The 8,931-nt window shown below is 35.3% G+C and overlaps 1 protein-coding gene across 1 annotated transcript; it reads right to left on the bottom strand.

Annotated features, from left to right (window-relative positions):
- Positions 1 to 434: 434 nt before the first annotated feature.
- On the bottom strand, positions 435 to 8,066 carry LOC132046583 (splicing factor U2af large subunit A). Its single transcript, XM_059437258.1, has 13 exons — positions 7,834 to 8,066; positions 6,413 to 6,687; positions 6,020 to 6,127; positions 4,477 to 4,547; positions 3,783 to 3,853; positions 3,660 to 3,704; positions 3,512 to 3,571; positions 2,678 to 2,738; positions 2,480 to 2,592; positions 1,645 to 2,091; positions 1,407 to 1,542; positions 1,228 to 1,295; positions 435 to 901 (listed from the first exon to the last, which is right to left on the bottom strand). The coding sequence occupies exons 1-13, from the start codon at positions 7,912 to 7,914 to the stop codon at positions 764 to 766; spliced, it is 1,674 nt and encodes a 557-aa protein (XP_059293241.1). The 5' UTR covers positions 7,915 to 8,066; the 3' UTR covers positions 435 to 763.
- Between the last annotated feature and the right edge of the window lie 865 nt (positions 8,067 to 8,931).

The raw sequence follows: 8,931 nt of genomic DNA, 5'->3' as shown, positions 1-8,931 counted from the left end.
GGGTAAATATCTGTTGGATACTTTGTATATACTTCTCCCTAAATAGATATACTATCTGGTAATGTTGTCTTATTTATCATCACGAAAGACTTCAACACTGTACAATTCCTACGGCACATCTCCCTCTTCTTCCTTCCATTATTTTGCCTTCACTCTGCCCTACTACCAATAGTTTCTGCTAAAAAGAGAAACTGTTATCTTTGCTTCTTGTTTCCGTGGCATCTATAGTTCTGCTTTATGTATTCACATTACAACGCAGAAAGTCATATCTGACCCAACATCAGCTAAATTCTGCAGGACATCTTTAACTGTAAAAGTTGAGTTGACCTGTTTAAAAATTTAAACTCCAACTATCAATTCTAGCTCGTTACAATCAAATACCTACGAACTGCTATTTAAGAGACATTCAAGGAATTAAAAACAATACGGTACACTAACAAAGAAAAACTATTGTTCAACTTCTTGCTTGGGAACAATAAAGTACATGAAGACCTGGGTCTACGCTAGCCATAATTATAAAAGGCATACAAACAAGCAAATAACTATTCCTATTTGATAATTCACACCAGCTTTAACAAACTTCAAAATCCAGAATATAATACCCCATGCTCACAAAAAAAAAAAAAAGAATGGAAAAAAAAAAAAATGAATAGAAAGAGTGAAACTATTTATCCCTCTTTCCAAAAGGAGATAATTCCTATAAGCCATGCAAATATCTCCCTGTAGTAATCTAAAGATTATGTCATAGCTATAGCGGTTACAGTTAAGCCTCGTAGTCTCCCTCAGAGAACTTGTTCTCTGGGTAGAAGACAGCAACAACTTGGTTACCACCAAATTTTCTTCCATTCAGCCCTTGCCGAGCTTTGCTGGAACTGTCAGCATCTGCATACTCCAGGAATACCTGAAAATCAACCAGGATATTAGTTTAACAATTATACATTCAGAAGTAGAAACCACCCAAAAAAAAAAAAAAAAAGCAGAAGAAGAAAAAAGGAGCAAGGTACTTGAGCGCTTTTGCAATTGTTATGCGCCATCTAAGGAAGCAATAAATAATTGTAGTGAAAGACACTTAACAGAATACTCATTTTTCAGCTGGTCACTGTGAAGAAAATTAGATACAAGTTCAATCTCCTTTTAACAACATATATACAGGTAACAGAATAGTCAAGATCAGATAATAGACATAACTAATTTAGATGATGGTTTAAGAGATCAGTAGATAGATACCTTCCCGAGTCCCGGTGTAGGCTCACCGCTAAGATTTGGACGCGGAATGACAACATTCAGGAGAGCTCCTGCAAAGAGTAACATATGAAAGCAAATATACAAGTTGCAATTCTCAACTTAAATTCAAGCCACAAGGTATGCTGGATATAGGAAACAGAACACTTGATATGGCTACTCACCAAATTTACCACATTCAGTCCTCATATCTTCCAAGATATCTTGATAGTCATCATCATCGTTGAGCTCATCTACGCTAACCGCTTGTGTTAAGCACAAGACCTTCGTGGCTAACGCACCAGGTTGTAACATGAATCTCTGTAGAACACAACATTAAGGGTGAGCTACAAAGTCCTAGTATTAGAATATTAAAGCCAAAGAACTAGAAAAATGAATGGAAGAGCAGAGAAGTATCTTAACCTGCAAAGCTATCTGCTGTTGTGCATGCAATAATACGCTCTCTTGCTCAGGGTTGGGTTGGGTTGTGCCCTGGTTAGCCCGCCTAACAGTAAGAGTTTTATCTCCCATCTTAATCCCATTAAGAGCTGCACAAGCAATATCAGTAACAGACACATCCTGGTACACACAAAAAGCATAGCCTTTTGAGTTCCCAGTTTCTCTATCTTTAACCAGATCAAATCCTCGAAGTTGACCAAAAGACTCTAAAAGTTCCCTGATTTGTGATTCTGTAAAGTAGTAGGGTAAACCACCAACAAATATACGGTCAGGACCTTCAAGCCCTCCGGAAGAACCTGGTGTTAATCCAACGGCTGCCAGGTTAAGGTTAGGGCTCGGTTGGCTAGGACCAAGAGTAGCTGCCAAGGAAGGATTGTAATCACTGGGTCTTCTAACCTTAACTGGTCCGCCCTGAACAAAACATAAAGTGCACAGAAAGTAAATAGCAATCAAGAGATGGAATATGTATAAGGACACGTACTTGACATAATGCACCATGATGCTTTGGTAATACATTATGCAACATTCAAACCCCCAAACCCCCATAAAAACGTAAACAAATAACCAACCACAGAAAACAGGGCTTGCCGACTCCAGCTTATGTAATGGGCAGGGGCAAAGGGACATCATTTCCAAACTACTTTTTGTGCCAAATAGGATCGGGAGAATCAAAGTTGGTGTGAATCCTGTGAAACTAAAATCTCCTCTTTCTTTGTTTCCTTTTCAATAACTCCCGAACAATCATTAGAAGTAGAAAGCTAACATATAACACCTATACAAGCTAGATGATGTTTAGTACCTCAAAAATGACACCATCCAAAGCCATGGCATTACTAGCCTCCTCAACAGATCTCATTTCAACGAAGGCAAACTTCTTCTCATGGTTTATATAAACATTGACAACAGCATCTCCTGAAAATTTCAACAATATCTTGAGCACCTAAAAAGGAAAATTTCGTGATACTGCAAGGAAAAGCACATAGATTTACGAACTAACCTGGACCAGCGGTGTTTCCTCCAATTGCATACATGACATGACTAAAGAAGGTAGCAACAGACTGCATGTAGATCAACAGTGAGCCAACAGAAAGACCCATCAAAGATATGCCAGAAACAGGCAGTATAGAATTAACTAAACAGTGAAATTAGGAAATTCAATCTTATGATAATTTCGGACGACGACAAACCTTGACAATTACATATACACAACACACAAAAAAAAAAGCCTAATCTGGCCGTCATAGTACAAAATAAATGCTAAAATGAAATGTCACCCATTAATAACAAACATCAGACCTCGATCTAACTACAATAGAATATGGAAATGCAAGCTTCTCTCTAACGATTGTAAACTGAAGGGATATTAATCCCAAAAATATATATATATATATTTGCAATAGAAAAAGTAACCTTTTTATCATGAAACGAAGTTGTATTGATACTATGTTTACATAAGAATAAAATTTAAAAACACTTACAATGATTAGTTGTCTAACCAAATCAAATTAAAAAAAAATACAACTACAGAGGGTTTCTCAGACTGCATTATATGAGTAAGTCAGAAAAAAGTAAAGCATCAGTGTTGATGTCAAAAAGGTAATCAGATGGAATAGACAGCTGTAAAAGTGTACGTGAATACACAGTATTGCACCATATTACAAGAAGCAGCTTGTGAAGGACAAACTAAAATGATTCCACAAATAACAACTATATTAAAGCAGACAAAAGCAATCTTTCTAACTTGAGCGGCCAAAATCTTAAAACAGCCGATGTGCAAAGTCATGGGAATCTATAGAACTACCTTCCCGCACAATAGGAGGAAGTTTGCTACCTGTTCATTTGCAGTAGGCGGAAGTCCACCAACATAAACACGCCGAGCATGTCTGGTAGCCTGATAAAGCAACATTTAAGAAAATACTTCAGGCAAAATAATAAGCCATGAGAGAGAGATAATAGGAAATGTCCAACAAATTATAAACCTGTTGTGTCATTGCCTGGACTGGCATCATAGGAAGAGCTCCAAACTAAGAGAAGCCACAAAACAAATATATGAGAATATAGATAAATAGTGAATGTATGTTGAGAAGGATCTGCGACAATACCTGGCCTGATGCTAGAGGAAACATGTTAGAAAACATTCCAGGAATTGATGGGTTAGTCCCAGGAACTTGACCTGCACGAGCATACAAAATTACAAGTCAAAAAATGAAAATATGTACATACTTTAAGTGGCTTAAAAAAAGTGAATATTTACACTAAAAATTTCTTTTTCTTTTTTTCTTTCAATGTTGTTGAAAAAATAATAGGATTTGTGATCAAATTGAAGTAAAACTATTTAAGGGATGGAGAATTTTACAGTGTATTCATTACTAGAGAATATATTTGTAAACTACCAAACTGGCAAGTCCTTGTTGAAGATGAACAAGACCTGTATCGATTCGTCCTTGTACATATAAGCTACAGAAGTCGACTCACGCCCATTGTCAGCACAGTGGGGCAAGTAGCCCAACATTGCCTTCTTAGAACATAAGACAATACAAAACAAACAAACAAACACCAAACACAACAACAAACCAAAACCCTCAGTCTCAGAATTATTTCACCAATTAAAAAGTAAATAAAAGCAAAAGAGCTAATCTACCTAGGACTCGCTACCAATATAGGCGGAAGTCAAAGAACCAAAAAGCTTACCAAAATGTAACCATGCATTTTGATACGAACTTCCACACTATGTCCAAGAAAAACATGACAGTTTTCAAGATAATTTAATTGTAATGAAACTGATGGGCCGTGTACCTGCAACATCAGTAGCGCCAGGTAACAATGCACTGGCAGGAGGTGCCATATCAAAGCCACTGATCCTTTTGCTGAAAAGACACATCATTAGTACCAGCAACAACAGAGTGATAAATTGGTTGAAAATATAACTTTCTATGATCTGCATAGATGTTAGCCACTGACAGATATAGTGGTTGAAATTATAAATTTCTATGATCTGTATAGATGTGCCACTCACTGGAACATGTATAACACTAAGAAATAAAGGGCAGAGTTAGAACATGATTTGTCTGTGTTTCAATACACAACTACCACTAACTCTATTATAATGTAAGTAGAATAGCTAATGCATACAAAAGCGTAAGTTGCATACCCAGGATGAGAGAAGAAAGAAAGAAATTCAATGTAGCTGCTGAAAGTATCATCCGGAGATTTCAACTTATAATCCTTCCTTCCCAGATTAAACAGAAAAATAGTTGTTCTCCATCAGATGGCTTTCATAAGAGTTCCACTCAGTCTTGTTTACTAAAGCTTTAGGAACAGAATTATGCTTACATGGCATAAGGCAGTTCCAATTGTATTCTAATGAGTTTACGTACAAAATAAAGGAAAATTGACATTAAAAAGTCACAGGTCAACCAATCCACTCCCCGAGTACAAGAACCAAAGTTCTATCATAATCCTATAAGATTGACATGGATAGATGTCACTTCCAACATATATATATTTCTAGATTGGATCAGATACAACCTGATTAAAAAAAAAAAGAACCGGACATCCACCACACTCATTCAAAAAGTACAAATCCTGGCTGATTGTAAGAGATACTCAATGTGATTACCAATAAATCGAACTTACGAAAATTACTTATAAGGAAAGGAGAACAAAGTAATTTCATCAAAAACAAGGTACACAAATTATGTAGACCACTCCCGCTTAAATTGCAAATTAAGAAAAAGATATAACCCTGTGGGTGCACCTACCTTAACCGCCTTTCAACCGGATCAAACTATGAAATGAAAGATCATGACTAAAAATCAAAAAGAGAAAAACAGAAGACAACCAAGAATACACAGCAATAAAAGGGACATGACAGAGAAATCCCAAGCAATAAAAAAATAATAAACAGTCATAATCCAACAGATTCCAGTAACTAGAGGGTCAAAGTCATCATAGTAGCTTTGAGCTTTTGCAATAACAAATATTTTCATAAGCAAACATCAAATCACCAACTCATAAGGCCAAATAACAAAATCTTCACGTAATGTTTTAATCCAATTCTACCTATAGTTCTAACACAGTAACGCATGATTTTTTTTTTTTTTTTTGAGAAGAAGTAACGCATGATTTCTTTCCAACTTGACAGATCAAAGAGTCCAACGACCAGTCTCACCAACATTCCAGCAAATTGCTATTTGCTTCATGTAAAGGAAGTGCCTTACACAACTCAAAGTTCAAAAGACACAAACCAGTCTTAACGAAGCATTGGGACATCAAAAATAACCAGTAGAATATATCTTGATAATGCTCCTACAAGAAGATACAGGAGCAAGACACAAACCTCTTAGATGGAGACCGTGACCGAGACCTTGATCTATGCTCAGATCTACCCCTAGAGCTAGGCTTATGTCTCTGTCGGTCCTCTCTATCTTTGTCGTTGTCCCTTCGCCTAAAAGGACAAATAAACAATCATATCAAAAACATAGGAAAGATGAGAAATTTGTTGGAATATTAAATCAGCAAGCACCAAAAAACATGAATCTCATATGAAGCTCACACTGAAGCATGTAGAGTCTAGCGAACAGTGATAACGAAAACCAACATTTTCAATTAAAATCAAGGACATGATTCTCAAAATGAATATCATTATTAAGTATTACCATCATAAATGAGCAACTGAAAGGAGGTATACGACATGTATCCAACTAACTATTAAGGCTGCATTTGAACTTACCTATCATAATCTCGAGTTCGATGAAGATCCTCTTCATCTCGATCTCTGGTCCTCTCCCTCTCCCTCCTATCACTCCGATCCCTATGACGATCTCTGTGATGACGATCACGGTCTTTCTCCCTCTCTCTGTCCCTATCCCTATCTTTGTCCCTATCCTTACCTCTGTCTCTATCTCTATTCCTATCCCTGTCCCGGTCTTTATCACGCCCTTTCTCCCTCTCCTTCTCCCTGCTTCTTGATGAGCCCCTTTCTTTCTCGTGGTCACGAGAAGTACGCTGGAATAGGCAGAATGGAAATAAAAATATTAGCCTGTGATGAGAACTACAGAACTTATATATATAAAAACAAAATCTAAAGATGGCAAACCATACAGCAGAAGCCGTATAGATCTAAAACGTGAAACTGAGGAAATGAAAGAAAATAAAAAGGAAGAGCAACACGAATCGGGGAAAAGAATTTCATATACCAAACACCCAACATGCACGCTACTTATAAGTTAACTAGTCCCTTGCCCATTTGAAAAACACTTACTAATTGAAGTTGCTTTCAAACTTTTTACAAATATTCTAAATTATATAAATTGTAACCCACATTACTTTTGTGTATTTTCTAAGGATGTAATTACATTCATAATATTAAAGAATCAATAACCTGTCTAATTAACCCAAGGGTGTGGCCTAGTGGTCAATGAAGCGGGTTGAGAGCCATGGGGTCTCAGGTTCAAATCCCGGCAGAGACAGAAATACTAGGTGATTTCTTCTCATCTGTTCTAGCCTCGGTGGACATAGTTACCTGCTACCTGTTGCTGGTGGAATGCGGCAGGTATCTCGTTGATTTAGTTGACATGCACGCAAGCTAGCCCGGACACCACTGTCTAATTGGAAAATTGAGTATATCATAAAGCTTTGTATTGGCTATGTTCACAGGTTGGAGATTCGAAGAAGTGCTGATATTCACCAGAGTAAATCAGCTCCACTCTAGATCCTACCATAGAAACCAACCATAGGCAATACTCCCAACCCCACCACCACCATTTATAGGTTATAGCTTTCATCTAATCTGCTCTTTTTTGTAATTCTAACGGTGTAATTTGATTTCAAAATATAAATATCTGATTTTACACCAAAAAAATAGATGTTTTGATACTCCTATTCCAAACTCCATCACTCTTTCTAGAATTATCGCGCTTAACCAGAAGCCATCTCTGTAATACTCCATAAACCATAACTACACACACAGAGAGATAAACCCAACAATCACATCCAATCAAGCAATTCAAATAAAACAATCAAAAGCATATAAGTAACCCTAATTAAAACAAACAGCTATTTGAATTACTTCATCACCATTATAAGTTCAAATCCAATTAAACAAAAAAACTTCCAATTCATCCAATAAGAAGAAAAGAAAAAAGGTGTTACCTGAGACTTTGTGTCACTGTAAGGAGAAGAGACATTATTATTGTCTATATCTTCTCCACCATTACCTTCATAGTCCTGCATCGTTTCACTATCTTAGTAGTATATAATTTTTAACTTGCTTTCTCTTCTACTCTTTGAGAGGCACAAAACTAGGGCTAGAAAAGGGTTTCACCGTTTTTGTAATTGGGAATTGCAGTCCATTTCCGATTTCTTTTTGGTTAACAACATTAAAAACTCATCTATTATAACTTTGTTACGGAAAGACCCGCTGTGTTTTAAAATTAAATCCTTTACCCTCAATATTATGAGTTATGACTATTCTATACTTATATTTAGATTTGTAACTAAATATATTAAAAATATAATTATTAAAAGATAAACTAAAAACTATAAATGAGATGTTTTTAAGAGTTACTTCTATATTTTGGAATATTTATCGTTCAAAAGTCATAAAATTAAAAGAGAACACAAATTATTTAATAAAATATATCAATTATTAGTTAATACTTTCCTGCACTTTAAATATAGAAGTTATAAGTTATTTGTAATTTTATTTAATTATTTATTACGTAGAAATTTCTCTTTTATTTTAGTTTTTATTTATTCTTTCACTTGAAAATTATCTTAAATATACTTAGTTAGATGGAGTTTCATTTATGTAGGATTTTCATTATATAAAAGGTTTAATTTATTTTTTAAAAGCGATCATAGGGGGTGTAAGTACATGATTTTCATAATATAGGGGGTGCAAATGTTTGATTTTAAAATACAAAATTCTATTTGTAACTGAATCATAGTACCTGGGTGTTTAGTGTAGTTAACCCTTTCTTCTTCTTTTTTCTAGTTAAAAAGGGGGTACAACCGTAAACTCCAATTTATCGTTGCGTTTTGAACTTCTTCTTTTTTCATCAACACACTCGACGCATATAAATTGTACTAATTAAACAAATGGATAGGAAAATTAAAGTTTGCGAAATAAATATATTTATTGAAGTTGTATAAATAATTGTACCATACAAATAAGGAGGTTTTAAAAAAAAAAAAACATAGACATCCCTTTTAAGTTGTCGTCATATAATTTATTTAGACACTTTAGTT

This window comes from Lycium ferocissimum, chromosome 2, assembly GCF_029784015.1.
Source record: "Lycium ferocissimum isolate CSIRO_LF1 chromosome 2, AGI_CSIRO_Lferr_CH_V1, whole genome shotgun sequence".
In the NCBI taxonomy this organism is placed as follows: Eukaryota; Viridiplantae; Streptophyta; class Magnoliopsida; order Solanales; family Solanaceae; genus Lycium; species Lycium ferocissimum.
Note: the sequence above shows the minus strand (reverse complement) of the source record. Positions and strands in the feature narration are given on the sequence as shown.

Coding starts and splice junctions, on each gene's coding strand:
- LOC132046583 (XM_059437258.1), bottom strand. CDS start 7,914: ATGCAGGACTATGAAGGTAATGGTGGAGAAGATATAGACAATAATAAT. Junction 6,128..6,412: donor CGAACTCGAGATTATGATAG/GTAAGTTCAAAT, acceptor TTGTCCTTTTAG/GCGAAGGGACAACGACAAAG. Junction 3,572..3,659: donor TCCAGGCAATGACACAACAG/GTTTATAATTTG, acceptor TTGCTTTATCAG/GCTACCAGACATGCTCGGCG.